At 54.3% G+C, this 19,396-nt stretch overlaps 2 protein-coding genes across 2 annotated transcripts; one reads left to right on the top strand and one right to left on the bottom strand.

Annotated features, from left to right (window-relative positions):
• Positions 1-656: 656 nt before the first annotated feature.
• On the bottom strand, positions 657-4,085 carry HES3 (hes family bHLH transcription factor 3). The gene is made up of 4 exons (XM_036925397.2): positions 3,768-4,085; positions 2,406-2,501; positions 2,213-2,294; positions 657-1,870 (listed from the first exon to the last, which is right to left on the bottom strand). Exons 1-4 carry the CDS (start codon positions 3,939-3,941, stop codon positions 1,497-1,499), a joined length of 726 nt encoding a protein of 241 aa, XP_036781292.2. The 5' UTR covers positions 3,942-4,085; the 3' UTR covers positions 657-1,496.
• Positions 4,086-10,601: 6,516 nt separating this feature from the next.
• Positions 10,602-19,153, top strand: ICMT (isoprenylcysteine carboxyl methyltransferase). Its single transcript, XM_036925407.2, has 5 exons — positions 10,602-10,878; positions 11,601-11,689; positions 12,585-12,754; positions 13,472-13,689; positions 15,733-19,153. The coding sequence occupies exons 1-5, from the start codon at positions 10,684-10,686 to the stop codon at positions 15,913-15,915; spliced, it is 855 nt and encodes a 284-aa protein (XP_036781302.1). The 5' UTR covers positions 10,602-10,683; the 3' UTR covers positions 15,916-19,153.
• The last annotated feature ends 243 nt before the right edge of the window (positions 19,154-19,396 follow it).

Below are 19,396 nucleotides of genomic sequence, written 5' to 3'. Positions count from 1 at the left end.
ATGGCAGTCCCTGCCTTGGGGATGGCTTCAGGGGTCGGTAGCCCCTGTGAAGCTGATTCAGAAAAGCGAGGACTATAGGGCAGTTGGACCGGACCTGGGGGCACCAGGCCTGTTGTGCCTGTTGATCCGCTCGTTGGCCGGAGTAAGAATTTGGAGGCCGCGCCCTGGGTCCGCAGTGCATGGTCGCCACCTGGTGGCCTGCAGGGGGATTAGTGCGGCCGCAGACGCTCGCCCCCGCCCCCCACACCGGTTCTGAACGCCTAGAGCAGCAGGACGCCGAGACCAGAGAGAGCCCCGGAGAACCCACTAGGGAGGGTGGGGGAGCCAGGCCTCCATCTCCCCGCTGTCTGACTAGGTCAGGTTTAGAACATGGGCAAGGCAGGGGCAGCCCAAAACAAGAAATACTTTATAGTTATTTGTCGTTCAAAACGATAAACCTAATAGGCATTGTGGGAGGAAACTTGAACCATCCTGATCTCTTTATGCCCATTTCACAGATTCGTAACATTTATTCTGAATTTCAAGCTGGTGGGAGGAAGTGCCAAGATATCTTTCGAGCGCTGCGCGGGATCTCCATCCCCCCACCTCCAGGAGGCCTCTCTCAGGCCAGGATCCCCCGGGGCTAGAGTCCGGGCACAGTAACGACCTAATTTTCGGACGAATAAACAGACGCAGAGAGCTCCGAGGGCTGCTGAAGATCCTGAGCTCCCTGGCGGCCCAGAGGTCTGGAGGCGGGGGCTCCCCGACCGGGGCCGGGGGTCTTTGCCGAGTCCCTGGGGTGAACTCTCGCAGGATAGGAACTCGGCTTCTCTCTAGCAGCCTTCAAACTGGCGCGGCGGTGCACGGGGACTTCCCGGAGCCATGCGGGCGGAGCATCTTTCGGGGTTGGGCAGCTCCGCCGGAACTTCTGGAGAGGCGGGGCGTGCCGCGGGCGGAGGGGGTGGGGATCCTTGGAAGCCCTGAGGGCCCATGGTGGGGGTGGGCTTGGGGCCCCTCGCCGCCGGGGCGGGGAGGGGCCCGGCGCGCTTTGGGTCGGTGGGAACGGGGCGTCTCCGGCTGGCTGAATGGGCCGGGGCGGGGCAGCAATTCTCCTCGCTGCGAGGGGTCCGCTCTGCGCTGCTGCTGACGGCGACCTTCCCACCGTAGTTCGGCTGCTGGGCGGGGGCGGGCTTCCTCCGGGAGCCCTGGGAAAAGGGCGCAGGCCGGGACACCCGCTCCCAGCCCTACTGGAGGGTGGGCGGGAGAAGAGAGCGGGTTCTGCCTGAGTAGGTGGGGCTGGACTGATGGATGGATTATGCCTAGACGCGCAGACCCGGGTCCCCCCGTGGTTCCGTGTATTTCTCCGCGTCTGCGGGCACGCAGCACCTTTTCGACCACCCCGCCCCTGACCAGAACTGACAACTGGGGTCCCGGCCATTACCGCGGGCGCTCTGAAAACAGTCTCTGCGTCCCCAAGCCAGACAGGGGCCTCCTTGTGTCCGAGACCGCATTGGGCCTCACCAGGGCCGCCACACGCGGAGCCCCGCTCCCGGGCTGTCTGCACAACGGCGAGATGCTGGCTGCGGCGCCGGGACGCTGGAGGTCGGACCGGGGAGCCCTTCAGGGAAGAGGAGCCGGGGTGGCGGAGACCGCGAGCCCCCGGAGACCGGAACAGGGGCCCAGACGGCGGGAGCGCAGAAGCCGCGCGTTCCGGGAGTCTCCGGGCAGGGATCGGCGCTGTCCATGGTGCTGCCGCCCACGCGCTCGGGCACCAGGGGGCAGCGTGGGCCGCCGCCGCCCTCCTCTCCGCGCCGCAGGAACTGGCTAACGCCCGGCAGGCAGCGGCGGAAGCCCGACGGGTATTCGGCTCCGCTGGGGACTGGCCAGAGTCCTGCGGAGTGGGGAGCAGACGGCAGAAATGTGGAGGGGAGGGCAGAATAGGTGCGGGGAGGAGGAAAGAAGAGGTGAGGAGAAAGGGGGGGAGGAAAAGCAACCCAAACGCCGCCCCTGAGTCCAGACCTTGGCCCACCCACATTGCAACTCTAAGCCTGCGAGGCCCGTGCTGCCTCTTCTCTCCAGCGATCTGGAGTCCCTTCCTCACCCAGCTGCCCACTGCCCTGAGCTTTCTCCTCCATCCGTCCCCTCTATCTGACATTGTCGCATCTGTGGCTCCGACCCCACAAGGCACCCCACGCCAGCTCCTCACCCCTCACCCTCCAGGGCCTCCCTCTACCTTGAACCGAGTTCTGAAGGCTTTTCATGTACTTGACACTCAGCTCCAGTATGTCCGCCTTCTCCAACTTGCGTTTCTGGATCTGCAGTCCAATGAAAGAGCTCTTTACCTGGGCAGCCCGGCTTGGAGCGGACGAGGTTGGGAACTGTATCAGCCCCCACACACACACTTCTACCACGTCCCCACGTCTTACCTGGTGAGAGTAGTGTTTCTCCAGCAACGATTTCAGCTGCTCCAACGACACGTTGATGCGCGCCCGTCGTTTCTTCTCCATCAGCGGCTTGGAGATCTGTGGAGGGGTGGCATTAGCAGGCAGGGGTGAGGCCCTGTCACCCTCTGCCCCTCCCAGCCTGGCAGGGCCCCTATCCCCAAGCTCCTCAGGGCCCCAGACCTTGCGGAAGCTGCCTGCAGAGCCGGCTAAGCTGCCCTGGGTCCTGGGCTCAGTGCCCATGTTGTAGTATCTGCGCCCTGGAGAGCTAGTCATTGCCTTTATAGGGGCCTCTCGTTTACATGTCAATAAGATGCTCCAGGACTCGTGGAACCCCGAGGGGAGGGAACAAGAGGGGGATGCATCAGGAAATTCCCCACTTCCCTCTGCCTGAGCCCCTTCCATAGCCCTTGTGTCAGCCTCCCATCCAGGATCCCTCCTCCCTTCCAGGGATCCTCTTTACCCTCTTTATCCTTCTCACCCTCACCACTTCCTGAGTCTGGAGTCCCCTCACATGCCCACCCCCTCCCTGCCCTATCGCATCCCAGTGTCCCTAGGTTCTGGGCCTCACCACCAGGCCCACTTGACTAGTCCTTGCTGCCCCTGCCTCGAAGCATTCAGGGCTGGGGGACCCACTAGGGGAGCACCAGGGGCCCAGCTGTCTCCGAGACTGGATAATGACTATGACAGAGTACTGGGCCTCCACGGGCTGATGAAGATGCGCAGGCGGGAGCACCCGCCAGTGAGGCCTCTCTGCAGGCTTCACGCTCTGGCCTCACTGGCAACGCTGCATTAGTTGCCCTAATGTTGGGACAATGCAATGATTTTCTGCCTGTGACTGCTCAAAGCCGGGCCCAGGCCGGGCCCGTGGGGGCCACGCAGCAACATGTGTACCATTAAAGCGTGCAGCCCGCCTGCGGGGCCACAGCCAGCTTCCTTCTGGCTGGAGCCTCAGGACTGGAGCATTCCTGTGCCATGGTGTAGGCTCACATGCCCTCGGACCTTGTTGGGTGGGACGCAACCCACACGCTCTTCCAGCTGTGAGGGCAAGCTGCAGGCAGCCTAAACCCCGGGTGAGTCACTAAGAGTCGTGGCCAGAGGAGCTGCAGGTTCTGGGAGCGGGCAGAGCAGGTCCTCCCCCACCCCAGACCTGGTTTTCCAGGCTGGACAGCTCAGGCTCTGAGAACACTTTCCTTCACAGGGAAGGCTTGGGAGCTTATCCCCACCGGCATTCTCTGAGTTCCAGCAAATGGGAGATGGGGGTGGGGAAGACCACTGATCTCAGGGGAAAGCACCATTCTACGCTTTTCGAGGTGGGGTGTGTGTGCCCCAACCCTTTTTCATTACCCAGGCTGTGGTTTGACACTCAGGGAGCTCAGTAGAGGAAGCACCTGCCCAGGATGGGGCTACAACACTACTCCGGGGCAGGAGGCCCGGCTTGGGCCTCAGGAGTGACTCCAGTAGGTGTGAGCGACAGGAAGGCTGAAGTCCGGGGGAGTCCCTGGGTTCAAACTCGGACATCTCCCTGTACTGGGCTCTCGTAGCTTCAGTTTTGGTGTTTGTAAAATGGTGTTCCGGTACAGTGCTGGCCCACACCGCTGCTCGAGAGGACAAGGGGAAGTCTTATGGACACAAAAGTTCTGCAGTTGAGACCTGCGACACAGGAATGAACAAATCCCAACATGAGGAGAAGGGGAAGTCACTGAGTCCTGTGTGGGCGGCCCCAGCTCCCTCGAGGCCTCCTGGCCCCTGCCCAGGCAGCGTTCCCAGGCGCCAAGGAGCGTGGAGAATCGCGCCCCGCCTTCCTTTCAGTTTGGGGCTGCAGCCACAGGGGGTCCTGGTGCTCTTCTGCCCTGAGCCGGCCGTAGGGTCTGAGGGCCAGATCCGGGCCGGGCCGGGCCGGACAGGGGACGGGCGGCAGGGCCGAGGACGGACGACTGGCGCTGCCACGCGCCGTACAGCTTTGAAGCGCCGGGCCTGGCGGGGCCCCAGCGGCCTCCGTGCGCTCGCTCAGCTTGGGGCTGTGGCGGCGCGGTACAAAGGCACCGTGGGGAGGGCGGGCTGCGAGGCCGGGCACAAAGGGGGCAGCCGAGTGTTAAGGGCATTGTGCCGGCCCCACAAAGCCGTCCTCGCGCCCGCCCCCTCGGAGCCAAACTCCGGGCGCCCCGCCGCGCGCGCGGGCTTCCAGCTGCTGTACATCTGCACAGAGGCTGGGCGCGCGCCTCGCTCTGGCGGTCTCCCTCATCCCCGCCCCGGCTCTCGAGCAGCGCGGGCAGCGGGGCAATTTGTCCTCTAATTAAGATCCCTCCCCAGAAACCACCGCCCGTGCCTTTCAACTGCAGGGCATCAGCAAGCCAATGGCCCTGGGGGCCGCTCTCGAGTCCCGCAGCGAGGACGCCGGCCCGCCTTCTCTTCAGTTAGGGTCGCCATAAAGCGGCCTGCGGGCGGCCTGCACCCGCTCCCCGGCACCCACCACTCCTCTGGAGGCGGTGCCCTGGGATCCTAGCTGCGCTGGGTGGCGCCGCTCACTTGGGTGACTTAGTGTTTCTTAAACACTGGAAAATTGACCACAAAATGCGCTAATTCGCAATGTTCTGCTTCGGCTGCAGGAGGAGAGAAGGGCGAGGCGGCCCGGGCGGGATTCCTGGCCTCCGAGCACCGCCCCCTCCCACTTAACCGGCCTCCGCTGCCCCCACCCCCACCCCCACCCCGCAGCGCCCACCATGCCCTCCCCTTCGGCAAGCCCTCTGGCCAGGGTCTCTACTCCTACGCTGACTCCTCCCCTTCCCGGGCTTCTCTTGCTCCTACAGCGGCTCCCCCGCTTCCGACAGCCCCCGTGGCCCGCTCCTCGCCTCACGCCTCCGAGGGTCGCGCGGGGCTCAAGGCTGAAAGGGATCCGCGCAAGTTCCATCCTCACCTCCCAGTGTTCGGAGACAGCTTCCTCCCGCTCCTCCCATCCCAACGTCACCCCCAACCCGGGCTCCTTCCGGGCAGCCACTTCCCCCATTAAGTTAAAAACAGATCTTCGCATCAAAGTCATTGCAAAAGATGGTGGACAAGTCACCAAGCCCCTTCCTGTAGATGCGACCCACTTCCACCCCCCTCCCCCACTCCCACCCCCACCCCGTTTGCAAGTCCTGCCTCTGGGCATCCTGCACAGGCTCTCCCGCAGGTCCGATCCAAGAGGCGCGCTGAGGCGAGGGAGGCGCTTTCCGCGGGTGGAGAAGTGGCAGCAACCTCGCCCCCTGTCCTCCGAGAGCATGCAGGACGAAGCGTCCTCGGGTTGGCGGCACGGAGCATGAACCAACTTAGAAGCCAGGCTTATGCAAACTGGGATGTAGGCCACCGACTCCCATTCCATCTTTAGCATCCAGGGGCCCCAGGGGGCCTGGAAAGGAACCCAATTTCGGGCAGAGCGCTAGGGAGACCCAGACGGCCCTCTGCTCACTTAAGAAATTTCTTCTATAATTCTGGAGGGTCCTGGGGGCTTCCAGCAGTACTCGGGGCCCTCTGCTTTCTCATGCTGGGGAATTTAAGGCAAACAGTAACTTGTGCCTTTGTCCTCCCATCCCCCGTTTGGTTTTCTTGACTTCAGCAAAAGAAGGAACTTCACAGAACAAGTTCGGTGTGGAGACGAGGTAGGGAAGGGTTTGCAGGCCCCAGAACAAGAGGCCTACTGGAAGTTCCATCCTACTAGCCTACCAGCTCTCCCAGGAACAGCAGCAGGGTGCAGCCCCTCTCCCCTAGGCGGGAACCCCTTCCTTTCTGCAGCCCTCAGGCATTTAAAGTCATACTAACTGGTGAGTGCTGCCAAGGCTGTGCTTGTGCCTGGTGGAAGAAAGGCACTGTGCCCCTTCATAGATGCATTTCAAAGTGGAATGAAGTGATTGCTCCGTGTAATTAACTATTGGGACACAGCAAAAGCACTGAAATGACTCAGCCAATTGTCTCCAGATGGGGTTGGAGAGGCTGCGATTGTTTAACTCTCTTTAGCTGTGTTGGGACTCGGAATAGCCGGGCAGCCAAGGGCCCCCCTGGGGACAAAAGCTGGGACCCCAGTGAGTGCATCAACAGTGAACCGGGCTGGCCCAGCTCGGGAAGAGTGAATTCAGAGAGACCCCCATTGTTCCAGCCTTTTGTGTTTCTCCCTAGCTGGCTCTAATCTTTAAATATTTACCTGGCCCCTTTGTGCACGTATGAGTTATGCGCTTTAGGCTGACGTGCTCATAAATTACGCATCATTTACCCATTTCTAGACTAGAGAGAGGAGGTTCTCATGCTTCAAGCCTGAGGAAGGGAAAGAAAACTTTTAGCGGACCAGAGTTCCCTGCCAGGGGGAGCTGAGGCCACACTAAGCCAGCCCCTCCTGGCCTCCATGTGGGAAATGGATGGGGCACAGGGCTGTGAGTGACAGGAGGCCCCGGAGGCCACCCTAACAACTGACGGGGAGGGGGGAAGAGGCGGGTTCTCAAACTTTTTCCTACTGGGTGTTGAGCTTGGTCAGGAGCAAACTTTCCATCCTGGCATTTTTGTGTGAATTGCAGTGTTTGGTTAATGCCCCATCCTTACACCTGCCTCTGCCTGTTCCAGACCACCCTGCTCTACATTCTCTCTTGCTCAATAAAGCAACTCTAAGAAAGCATAATGTCATCTCAGCCTGCAGTTTAACTTGGAAAAGTTAAGGTGGTTTGTCTTTTCATTCATCCTTTTTAAACAGGAAGAATCCCCACTTAGGCCAGGATGGAAAGCCATCTCTGCTGGTGGGTGGATGGCAGGATGAGTGGGGTGGAGGGAGGGCCCTGCAGAGGGACCGCCCTGCATGAGAAAGGGCTCCCTTTGTGCTTGCCTTGCAGCTCCTAGAACAAAACAACATTCAAATGCTTATTTACAAAAAAAAAAAAAAAAAGCTAGCGAGGCATCCCAGGGCTGAGTAGTTTTTCCTTGATTTGCTTATATTTTTGCTGGCTTGTTGTGCCCTTAGCCTAGGGAATGACATTGGAGAGCGGGTGAAGAGTGGATGTTTGATCAGAGGGTTTCCTCTCTGGTGGGAAAGCAGGCATCTGTGTATGTTTGTGTCCGTATCTCTGTGTGAAGTACTGTTTCTGTGTGTCTCTCTCTGTGACTTTCTCTGGGTCTGTGCTGCTGTATGTAAGAATATAGTAATATATCCTCCATTTGCCCCATGGTCCCAAGCACATAAACCGGTAAGAATTATGCCGGGGGCTTGCCTGGGCTTACCCCGCCTTATCTCTAAACATCCCGACTCTCCCCCAAGGCAACAGGCCTAGCGGATCCGCCACAATAAAAGGCACCACGCTGCTGCCCTCTCTCTCTCTGTCCCTCTCACTCGCTGCTCCCTCTCTGTCTCTGTCTGCTCTCTCTGCCTCTCTCTGTCTCTCTGTCTCTCTGCTGTCCTCTCTCTCTTTGTCTCTGTCTCTCTGTCCCCTGCGCGCGCTCTCTCTCTCTCCACCCCCTCTCTCTGTCCCACTGCTCTCTCTGCTGCTCCCTCTCTCTCTCTCTCCCCACCCCCATCTGGGGCAGCCACTCTCTCCTTCAGATAATAAAGTCTCTTGCGTGGGCCCGTGTCTCCTGAGTCATCCTGGATAAGGAGGGTCGCGGCGAGATACCCTTTCACTATGTACATGTATTTGCTTACTTGCCTTTTTCCACCATCACTGCTCTGTGAGCCACAGGCCCTGACAGAATCGGCAACTCCAGTGACTTCCAAAAATTCCCTTTCCCTCTGGCCTGGGAGATGTCTGCCTCCCCCTCTTTCTCCTTCCTCCGAGATGGGCATGGCAGAGATGTGTATGGTCTAAGGGGGAGTGATGGGCAGAGGAGAGAGTTCTTCTGTCTGCATTACATTACTCTGTACCCTCAGAATGGGGATGGTCCCTGGAGATAATCAGGCCCCTAAGTCAGCATGGAGAGCAGATGTCAATTACCAGAAAAGGAGTTTCCTGGGAGCGGCTCTTTGCTAAAGAACCAGACTCATTCCCAGGAGAGAAGATGCAATGAGCGCCCTCTAGTGGCCCAGACGCATCCCGGCGCTGAAGGAGAGATTCCCAGTCTCAGGGAGACAGGGAGAAACTGGTGGTAGTGGTAGGAGCCCCAGTTCTCAGCTCCCAGAAACAGCCAGGCCTCCTTCCCACAGGGACTGAACCAGGGCCACTTCGGGTTTTAAAACATTAAATCTCCTTTTGTAACCGTACAGGTGGCCCTCTTGTGATGAAGCCCCTCAGACTTCTCATTAACAAAGAGAAGTCCAAGTCTCTTAATTGTGACCAGAATGTGTAAATTAGACTAGGTAGAGATTAAAGAAAATATGAGTTTGCAAATCAAAGCAAATTAAACAGACACAGGACTCCGAGTTCTGCCTCAAGGCCACAGACAAACTTGTCATTCATGAATTCTAGAGATGTTTTATAGGAACTTAAACTCCCCTCCCCCCAGATAGACCACCTCCTGACAATAATCACGTAGACCCCAGACGGGGTGGAGCCAGAAGACTGACTGACAGTTAAGATTCCTGAAACACCACTGACCAAGCAGAAGAATGTGCAGAAGCCAATCACGCAGTCTATATTCTTACACCTTTCCCATAATTTTGTCTTAAAAAATCCTTGCTTGTAAGCCAAAGGCGAGTTTGGGACCTTGGGCATTAGCCACTGTCTTTCCCTATATCCTGATGTCAGTGTTTAGCTTTGCTGTGCATCACACATGAGAAGACTCAGGTATGTTTGGTTTTTTAACACTTTAAATTCCCACCAACCAAGTTTAGCAAATTTCTGAGCACCATTTAAGCATGGTTCCTGGCTTTACAAAACATCAATACCTGATTGTCAGATCAGAATCCCCATTTTATAGGAAACTGAAGTTCATAGAGCTGATTTGCTCAAGGTCACAAAGTTGGGCTGTAGCAGTGCTGGGGCCCAGATTTCAGCTCAGGCTCTCCATCCTTCCCTAGTCCAGCTGCCCAGACGCCAGGCCTCCTGCCAGGTACTGCTGGAATGGAGGGTGGGGCTCCAGGGGCTCAGGTTGAGGGCCTGGCCTCAAAGGGATCTGACCCACTACTCTGGGCTCCAGCCTCCCTCAGGGCCGGTCTCCTATCCTGCCTCAGATTTGCTTTCTCCTGCCACTGTCTGCAAACTTGGTGCCAATCTTCCCCCCCTGCCCTTAGACGCCCTTGCCCTCGTTTCCAGTGGCAGGCAGACTGCCGGTCCCTGAGGGCCCCAAGACCTAGCTCCAGCATCTCTTCCATGCTGCCTCCTAACCCTCCTGCTACCCACCCGCAGGCCTCGCCCTGGGGCCCCGCTCTCTCCTTTCCATCCTTATTTGACGCCTGCCTCCCCACTCCCACCCATATTTTGTTCTAGTCATCATGCGCGACTTGCCTTTCTCCTCCATCCTCACTCTGAGCTCTCCGAGGTGGAGGACTTTAACCCTGTAAAATGAACAATTTCTGATTATGAAAGTAATGTTGATTGTGGGCAATGCGGAAAATTCAAAAAACCTAAATAAGACAATAAAACTTGCCCAGAGTTGTGCCATCGGATGATAACTCTTGTTAAAATAACTGGCTTATATTTCAATCATTTCCCCAGGCTCACACGTATGTTTTTGTTGTTCCCAAGTGAAGTCAGGATCCCACTGGAAAGTTTTGTACTGTGCCCTTTAAAACACGCAATGTACCCTTGAGTTCTTCCACTATCGGCCAACATTTTCCCTCAACACGACCTTAAGTGGGTCATGCCACGCGGGGACGCCCCGGGTGGGTTTTGAGGCTGCCCGCAGGGGTGACCCCGAGCGGGCGCCGGGCTGGGCTGCGGACCGCGCGGCGGGGACCCTGCGCGCCGAAGGGGGTCTGAATTTCAGGGAGGCCAGGCTGGCCGAGGATGGGGTCGCTTCGGATTTCACGTGATTCCTTCGGACGGGGACCTTATCGAGTTTGGGGCCGACTTTGGGCCGCCATCGGCGGCGCTTCCCTACCCGGAACCCCAGCCCCCGCAGCCCCGTCCGCCGGCTACAGCTCCGCTGAGTCCGCGGTCCCGCGGGATCGGCGGGGCGGCGGGGCGGCGGGGCGGGGCGCTCGCACCAAATTCGAGCCTCCGCCCCGCGGCGCGGCGCTCTCGCGAGAGCTTGAGGGCGGCGCGCGGCTTGTCTCGGCGCTCCCCCGCTGGCGTCGGCGGCACTGTGCGCAGGCGCGGCGGGCGGGTTTCCCGGGGCTACGGAGGCACCGCCTGCTCGTCCGCTGCCCTGCGCCATGGCGGGCTGCACGGCGCGCGCTCCCCCGGGCTCCGAGGCGCGCCTCAGCCTCGCCACCTTCCTGCTGGGCGCCTCGGTGCTCGCGCTGCCGCTGCTCACGCGCGCCGGCCTGCAGGGCCGCACCGGGCTGGCGCTCTACGTGGCCGGACTCAACGCCCTGCTGCTGCTGGTTTACCGGCCGCCGCGGTACCAGGTGCGGGCCGGGCGGGAGCGGGGCTGGGGCCCTGGGAGGGGCTGCCTTCCCGGACGTGTTCGTTAGCTGCGAGCTGAGGTGACAGGAGGAAGCTCGCCTCTACCCGAGGGGTGGGTGGGAAATTGCAGTTGGTGCGGTTCATCAGCTGCCTCACGTGCGCGTGGGGTGAGGCGGGAATGAGCCCGTAAGTTCTTTTATGTAATTTAAGGTGCGGAGACCTACCTGCTGCCAAGTCTGAGGTCAAAGACCCTCAAAAGTTATTTGGAGGGAGCTGGACGCAGAGTCCCCGGTGCCCCCATCAGACTTGCTGTGTGGACTTGGGAGAATCCGGCCGACAGTTTCCCACAGTTTTCCCACAGCCCTGAACGATAATAGCAATAGTAATAATAGTGGCAGCTAAAACTTAGGTAGTACTTTTAAGTGCTTTACATGGGTAATCCTCACAGCGATCCTAAAAACTAGGTACTGTGATCATCCCCGTTGGGTAGATGGGGAAATTGGGCTCCAGAGAGGTTAGGTAACTTGCCAAAGGCCACACAGCTAGAGGGGGTGCGTGCGGTATGTGAACCCAGGCACCCCTGCTTCACCCTGTTCATCTCAAATGGGCTGTACGTGCTTGCCAGCGGCCTGCTTATCCCAGGAAGTAGGATGTTTGCTTCTGCAGCCCGGTTGTGTGCTCCCAGAATGGCCGGGTGACGGAGTGTCTTTTGGGTCCGTTTCAGATAGCCATCCGAGCCTGTTTCCTTGGCTTTGTGTTTGGCTGCGGCATGCTGCTAAGTTTTAGCCAGTCTTCTTGGAATCACTTTGGCTGGTAAGAAGTACTTTGGGAGTAATGGTTTGGAGACTGGGGTGGGCAGATCAGAGGGTATTCCTCACCCCTGTGTCTCATCTCTGACTAGGCTGAAGGCTGTTTAAGATCCCGTGGAAAAGAGGTCTCTAGCTTCCACCTGGATCGCCATGTCTTGGACCTTGAGCACTTGTGCCCATCGGTTGCTTCTGTTGCAGGCAGAAACAGTTCTCTTTGGCACCCTGCACCCTTCCCACAGGTGCCCTCGTTAGTAATGTGACGAGCCCTTCCTGGACAAGGGTGCAGGTCCTCAGTGATGGGAAGGGGCAAGGCTCTGGCTTGTCTTCACAGGCCCTTTCCGTCTCTAATTTCTATTAGGTCACATCTAGTGCATCCCCCATGGCCAGTGTAGGATTTTTCCCTGCACTGTGATTTCTGTCCCTTGAGCCTTCTAGTCCCTGACCTGGATATGAACCAGTGGCTTCAAGGTAATAAAGCTTTATCTCCTATTTTCAGTACTCTGAGCCATCTAATCCTTTGCTGGAATCACTCATTTTGTTGAATTTCTGTATTTAACATACATCACTGCTTTATTGTGATATTTACCTGTTTCATGGTTTGCTGTGTGTAGTATGATTTTAAAAAGGCAGAAGGACCCATATTGCCTCCTTAACCTCTGTCTGGTTGGTTTTGCCTGTGACATTCCAAAATGTAGTCCCTTAAAAAAACTACCCCACTTTCTGCAGACCTGAGGGGTAATGTTGCATACGGCCTCATGGACACTCTCAGGCAGATAGATGTCAACAGGACCTCATTGTAGAATCGAGGGACAGTTCAGCAGACGCAAATGTGTACTTTGACTTATGGCTAACTTGATTCCCTTGCCTCAACTTACTTCTCTCTTTTTGTTTTTAAATAGGTACATGTGCTCCCTATCATTATTCCACTATTCTGAGTACTTAGTCACAGCAGTCAATAATCCCAAAAGTCTGTCCTTGGACTCCTTTCTCCTGAATCACAGTCTGGAGTATACAGTAGCCGCTCTTTCCTCTTGGCTAGAGTTCACACTTGAAAATATCTTTTGGCCAGGTCAGTGCGCCCCACTTCCCCCTCTGGAGGATGTGGGTTCACCTCTCAGGTGTAATCTCCCGGGGTGATTTTCCCCAGCCCTCTCTCCACACTAAGCTCTTTATAAAGGACAAGCACTGCTTGTAAATTCCACTCTGGATTTTGAATAGAGGGCGTGTTGACGACCTTTTTGCCTTAAGCCTTCCGTAACACAGTGAGCCATCCAACATGAAGTCCCAACCTTATGATAGCTGTGATCCTAATTTTACAGTCAGAGGAGACTTGAGAAATTCCATGTGAAGATTTTATTAAGCAAAAACTTCTTCATCTGGGACCTACTCTCAAATTGAACTTTCCACAGCAAATTAAATAAGATGTATGTGGTTCCCAGGATTCAGTAAAGGGCCAAGATGGGAAATGATGAATCCTTCTTTGCTTCAGTTAGCTGTCCTTGTCCCCAAGGGAAGGATGGGAGTGTGTGGCAGGGGGCTGTGGACTGAGAGCTCATCAGCTCTCTGCTTATCGGGTGGTTGTCACTTTAAAGTAAATGGATGAACAGCACAACTTAAGGGATGTGCTTTACTTGTAATTAAATTGTAGTGTGACAACAAATGCTAATTGCCCACCAGCATGTTTTCTAGTGTTCCTATCTTTGGAAAAAGGTTAATTTTAAGCATTCAGAGGGGGACCTCAGCAGTCCACCACTTTACTTCCCTTTGTCACACGTGTCTCCTGCAGAATTGAAGCAGATCACCTGGCTCAGTGCCACAGGGCTGCTAATGGTAGTCTTTGGAGAATGTCTGAGGAAAGCAGCGATGTTCACAGCGGGTTCCAATTTCAACCACGTGGTGCAGAATGAAAAATCAGAAACCCATACTCTGGTGACAAGTGGAGTATATGCTTGGTTCCGGCATCCTTCCTACGTTGGGTGGTTTTACTGGAGTATTGGAACCCAGGTATGGTATCAGATAGGACACTGGCCTTTAGTTCATCTTTTTTTTACATTTTTTTAATTGACATAATTCACATACCACAAAATTCACAATTTCGAAGTGTACAAATCAGTGGATTTCAGTGTGTTCCCAAGGTCTTGGTTTCCCTTAAATAGGCACCTGTGCTCCCTGTCATGTTCCAAGTAGTAACTGCATATGTTAGGGAGTACTAGACTTGTTCTCTTGGTGATTCTAGGGGCTGTTGCAGTCCACTGTACCCCTTCCCTGCCCATTTAACTTAGATCTGGAAGCCACCCTCATGGGGTAAGGACAGAGGTAGGACTTTGGGGAGGGACAGCCTTCTGCCACTTAAGTGGCAACTTAGCTCATTTTCATTAGAAACTGTTATTGATGACCTAATGCAAGGTCATGGAATAGGTTTAATATAAGCTATGGAAGTTGTTCTGTCTTGGGGTGCAGACCAAGCCTTGTTTCTTGGCCATTGTCTCTTGAATGTGTTCTCTTGGTCCCAGGAGGACTTGACTCAGGAATGCGAATAGAACTTAGAAACCTGATCACCTCTTTGGAAAAATCCAGCTGGGCCCAGGCACCCTGTCGGCTTGCCGCGGGACTCTGGTGACCTCTAGTGGATAGTAGGGGCAGGTTACTGCAAAGTTTTTATTTTAAAACTGGCATTTCTGAACCTTAAGACTCCTGTATTAATCATATGGCCTGAAAACAAATTGATTGTAGTTGAATCAAATCATGTAATCTGCCATAAATACTGACTAGATACTTAAGTGCTGTACCACAAAAGAGTTTTTCATCCTTCGACTTTTTACATTGGGAGCAACACCCACATGTGTGACACAGATCAAGCCTTTCTTGGAACAATACTTGACCTTACTGTGCACAAAACTATTTTCTATTTTACTATTATCTGTGGTGCTATTGATGATTTACTGAATTGATTTCATGTCTCAGTAATGGGTTGCAATGTGCACCTGGGAATCCCCTCTGCAGGGCACCCCAAGAGGTCACCCACATCTGCTGGCTGTAAGGGCACAGGTGCTGGGGTTGCTGACCAGGCCAGTCCTGGCTCTCATGTTGACTGCTTGGCCTCCCTTTTTTCATGTGTTAGGTGGCGACAGCAGGGGTACCCCAGAGGTTTGCCATGGGAGTCGAATAGCTTGTCAGTTCAGGAGCTTAGCATGTGCTGGGGACACAGTAAGCTCTTAGTAAACAGTGAGGGGAATAAGAACTTGAGGGCATCTGCCTGGTTCTTCCGGTGGAGGTCACCCACTTGGGGAAGATCCATGTCCATAGGGATCAGTCTGAGTGGACGGGTGGGTTAGTGGGTTCCCCACATAGCACAGGAAGTGCCCTGAGTACTCTTGGCCCGAAGGACTGTTTGGCAATGGGTCAGTAGGGAAGAGGGTCTGAGAAGTGGAAAAGCCACGGAAGTAAGGAGGTAAGAGGCAGTCAAAGTCGATAAAGCCAAGGGGAAGGGGCGGGAGGAGGCAGCTGAGGTGCTGCCTCCCCAGGTTTGGCGTCAGAGCTTTCTGAGCAGGAGCGTGATTTCAGAAGCTTGGGTAGGCAGCAGTGTCTCTGGCCTGTGGGGGCCTGGGGCGGGGGACTGGGCAGCTGTGAGGTGCAGGGAGTGTGTTAGGATGTGGTGGAGTCTGGGCTGGCATCCCAGTGGGAAGGCAGGAACCCAGAGTGAGGCGTCACCTGTTGGGGTGGGAGGACGAGTTGCCATCACCCCAGCTTGAGGGTGGGGATCTGAGAGGCTGATCTTGCCTTTTAACTTTTTGACGTCTTGCAATGGAAGAGGACAAAAGGGAAGGAAGCTGCAGTGATGAGTCCAGTACTAGTGTGACAGCACTGGTGTGATTTCAGCTAGCAGGGCCCGGACCCTGGCCCTGGCTCCCAAAGACTCTGATTGTATTTCCAAGACTCTTGGGCTCCAGGCAGGAGGTCCTCTGAGGGTGTTTGAGAGGAGCAGGGGCCGCTAAAGTTCATGATGTCAGATCACTCTGACCCCGATCAACTTCGTGTCCCCATCAGGTGATGCTGTGCAATCCCATCTGTGGCGTCGGCTATGCTCTGACAGTGTGGCGCTTCTTCCGGGATCGAACAGAAGAGGAGGAAATCTCCTTAATTCACTTTTTTGGAGAGGAGTACCTGGAGTATAAGAAGCGAGTACCCACAGGCCTGCCTTTTATAAAGGGGGTCAAGATGGAGCTATGACGTGCCAGGGGCTGGCAGGCTGGGCCGAGGGGCCGCCCACTCCATGCATCCCGGGACAGAACTTTCTCTGGTTGGCCACTCTGCAGAATGGATTTTCCTAATCATTTTATATGTCACCAATAATTCTACTGGAAAATCACTCAAGACCGAATGGTCAGAAGCCTTAGGACCAAAAGACCCTACCCTGGAGCATCCGTTCTTGGGCTGAATCAAGGTACGGTGCAGATAAAAGATGGACAAGGAGCAAATAACAGCAATATTCAACAGTGCCCCTGTGGAAGTGCCCCAGTGAACCTGGGCTATGTGCCACCCCGACAAGGCCACAGTGTATTTAGGTTGTAGCCAAGACCTGTTGGGAGAGGGGACTGACTCATTACACCGGGTAGGGCTTCTTCAGTGGGATGGGGGTGTGGGCACCTGTGCTTCCTAGTGTTAGAAGTGCATTCAGAATCTTTAAACAAGACACAGACTGCACAGCTTTGACCTTACTCCTGTCCTCCAGTGCATGAGCATCTGCACAAGGTTAATGATGCTTCTTTATAAGCACTTTCGCTTCTCATAGATTTAATCCTACTTACATATCTATTTTTTATAAATAGCAGTATAACTTCAAAGGTGACTCACTTGGTGTTTAAAGCCACAACTTTTATTTGGCAGAAAGGCAGCATGGAGACCTCCAGACAATTTGGCTGATACCAGAGCACCCCAGGCCAGGGAGGCTGGGCCCCTGTGCCTTTCCCCAGGTCCTGGCTCTGCTCTTCTCCCAGGAGGGGGCTGTTATCAGTGCCAGGCATGTCAAAGATGTGTCATTTTTCCTTTATCCAAGAAATGCTTCCTGAACACCTGCTCTGCAAGGCACTGTTAAATGTTGAGAAATACTGCTCTCCATTTATTTGGGATTGATTTTATTTTACCATACCTTTTATTTTTGTGTTTCAATTTAAATCTATTATCTATTGATTCCTATGTTCTGTTCTCAAAATTCCACCATCCCTAATGCCATTTTAAACTATCTTTTCCAAAGGGGTTTAAACATATACAACTACAAAATTCAAGCAAGTTGACTCATAAAAGTCTTAAATAGAGCAACTGATCCCAATGGACATTTAGTCAGTATTTTTGTTTTTCAAGTTTGGGAAGAACGGTTGGCTTTATGAGTTGAACATGAGCTTTATGACTCTTGTTTAATTCTGGACCAGATAGGAACTTGGTCTCTGTGTGAAATCCATGCAGTTCTGTGGTGGCGCTAAGGAAGCGTGAGTGTGAAGGCAGTGGTGGCCCCTGGCCAGAGCACTGCTCTGCCACCACACCATGCCATGTCATGTCACACCACATGGCTTTCCAGGAGCCACTTAACCTTTCTGTGCCTAGACCGCCCCATATGTAGAATGGGGTCAATACCACCTACCTCACAGGTGTGAAGACTTAGGGGAACAATGTCAAATTTTTTAATACTTAGATGACATAAATGAAATATACACTGTATAAGAGTTATGCAAAAATGGTCATTTGGTTAACTGTATCAGATACCAGAAATGTGTGTTCAAAGAGCATTTTACCAACTCAGAAATATTACTTATTTCTAGATTTCATGGCCTGATTAACTTTTCCGTTGTTATATATACCAAAGAGGTTTGTGGGTGTGTTGATTGCCGGTGTGACCCCGGCTGGTGTGAGGAGTGGCTGACTGGCCCGCCGGCTCTCACAGAACTGCTTCAGGAACTCTCTGCAGAGGGTTCCTCCAGCATCAGCGCTCCCCGGTGGGACGTGAGCACGCACTCACTCCGGGAGCCTGAGTCGGATCAGTTCTAAACCTGTTCTGCAGACCACGCTTAGCGAAGTGACGCCACCTAGTAGGGGCGTGAACTGGAGAAACTGGAGGAAGGTAGAGCTGGGGTTTTGGCAGACACCCCCAGCTCTTTGAGGGGAATGTTCTTTCTTGCTGTATCTAGCGGGACTGGACCCACCGGGGGCTCTGAAGTTGTCTTCTTAGTAGATGGAGAGCAGCTAATGACAGTCCCTGGCTTTGGGGACAGTAAGACCCAAGGCATTGGCATTTGCTGACCCGTACTTCCTCTGCCTGCCGGAGTTCAGAAAGCCCAAAGCCCACCCTTCTGCCAGGCCTTCAAGCTCAGATGGTAGGCCTCAGTGTTTCTCAGTAAGAGGCTGCCATATACCATTGGGGGCTTGACATGTTCTCACTTCAAAGAGTGACTCCATGGGCAGGAGTAGAGAACATTCCCACCCTGGTTTGTAATCCCAGGGCAGAAGTCAGCAATTACTTAGGAATAAGAAATGAACTACTTAGAGGCAGGATTTGGTAAGTGGTTGGCTTTCATCTGGTAGTGAGGTCTTCAGATTATTTTTAACGTTATAAATTTAGCAGTGACAGTGTACACAGCAGAGAATCAGGTTAATGAGGTACAGGCTTTTTGGGTATTCCCGAAAGCTTTTTGGGTAAAGGCCACATCACCAGTTCCCTCAAATTAAAGAAACTATCAAGAGATTTCTTTTTCCATTACAGGTTTTAAAGTAAGAGATTCTTAAATGGAAAACAGGCACAGGACAGAACAAAGCTACTCTAAAGCAGATAAAGTGAGACATTTGATGAGCGTTTGCGGAGTGGCACTTTACGGAAGAGAGGGCAAGTGGGGGGGAAGCCTGCAGAAGGCAGAGGCAGGGTACCCCTCTGCCCTTTGTTGGTGTGAACTGTTTCTCCAGCCAAAACAGTAAACTTTATTAATTCTTTCTATTTAACACTCTGGGTGATCGACATGAGGAGGGAAACAGCCCCAAACCAAGCGCGCTGTGTGACTAGCTGAAGCTCCGCAGGGTGTCGGCCCCAGCTCGTCCTGGCAGCGGTCCCTCCGTAACAAGCTCAGGAAAGCCCTGTCGCTCCTCCACACTCCCTTACTGCCTTAGGCAGTTGTGCTCTCCCTGTGCGCATCCTTCTGTAGGGACTTGGCACCTCCAGTGTGCTGGGAGAGGCTTGCTCTCTCTGCCCTGCTATGAAAGCCTGGCGCCTTGTCCTGGGCTTGGCGGACCTGCCGTCAGGAGTGGCCCCACGTGCTTGCTTTGGAGGAAGCTGTCCTGTAGCTAGGAGATGAACTTAATGGAGTAATTATTCTACTCTTCTTTTTACATGGGGAAATGTTTATTTAAATATTTTAAATTTGGCTTTCTTTCACAGATACTGATTATTCTTTCCAGTTCTTAAATAAAACTGTACTTGATTTCACTATGAACAATAGTGTAATTGTATAGGAGATAGAAACTCTTACGATCATGTTTCTAGCTAAGAAATGTTGAGAACCTACAGCATTAAAACCAGATGTATTTTGCCTACCCAGTTCGGGTCTGCATTGCATTCATGCCTCTAACCAGTTTGTAATGACTTGTTCCTCCTGCCCTTGAGGCTCCTTGGGCTTTGATGCCTCGGCAGGAGCACACTGCGCTCTGAGAGGGCAGGCACAGAGGCGCT

This window comes from Manis pentadactyla, chromosome 4, assembly GCF_030020395.1.
Source record: "Manis pentadactyla isolate mManPen7 chromosome 4, mManPen7.hap1, whole genome shotgun sequence".
Lineage (NCBI taxonomy): Eukaryota > Metazoa > Chordata > Mammalia > Pholidota > Manidae > Manis > Manis pentadactyla.
The sequence above is the reverse complement of the archived record's forward strand: the minus strand, read 5'-3'. Positions and strand labels throughout refer to the sequence as shown.

Bases quoted from the DNA above. Each gene is read 5' to 3' on its own strand.
- HES3 (XM_036925397.2), bottom strand. From the start codon at position 3,941: ATGTCCGAGTTTGAACCCAGGGACTCCCCCGGACTTCAGCCTTCCTGT. The intron at 2,502-3,767 runs GTAATGAAAAAG...ACCCCTCCACAG, and splicing joins AGTGTCAAACCACAGCCTGG to ATCTCCAAGCCGCTGATGGA. The intron at 1,871-2,212 runs GTAGAGGGAGGC...CCCACTCCGCAG, and splicing joins CCTTCAGAACTCGGTTCAAG to GACTCTGGCCAGTCCCCAGC.
- ICMT (XM_036925407.2), top strand. From the start codon at position 10,684: ATGGCGGGCTGCACGGCGCGCGCTCCCCCGGGCTCCGAGGCGCGCCTC. The intron at 11,690-12,584 runs GTAAGAAGTACT...GTTTTTAAATAG, and splicing joins TCTTGGAATCACTTTGGCTG to GTACATGTGCTCCCTATCAT. The intron at 13,690-15,732 runs GTATGGTATCAG...TGTCCCCATCAG, and splicing joins ACTGGAGTATTGGAACCCAG to GTGATGCTGTGCAATCCCAT.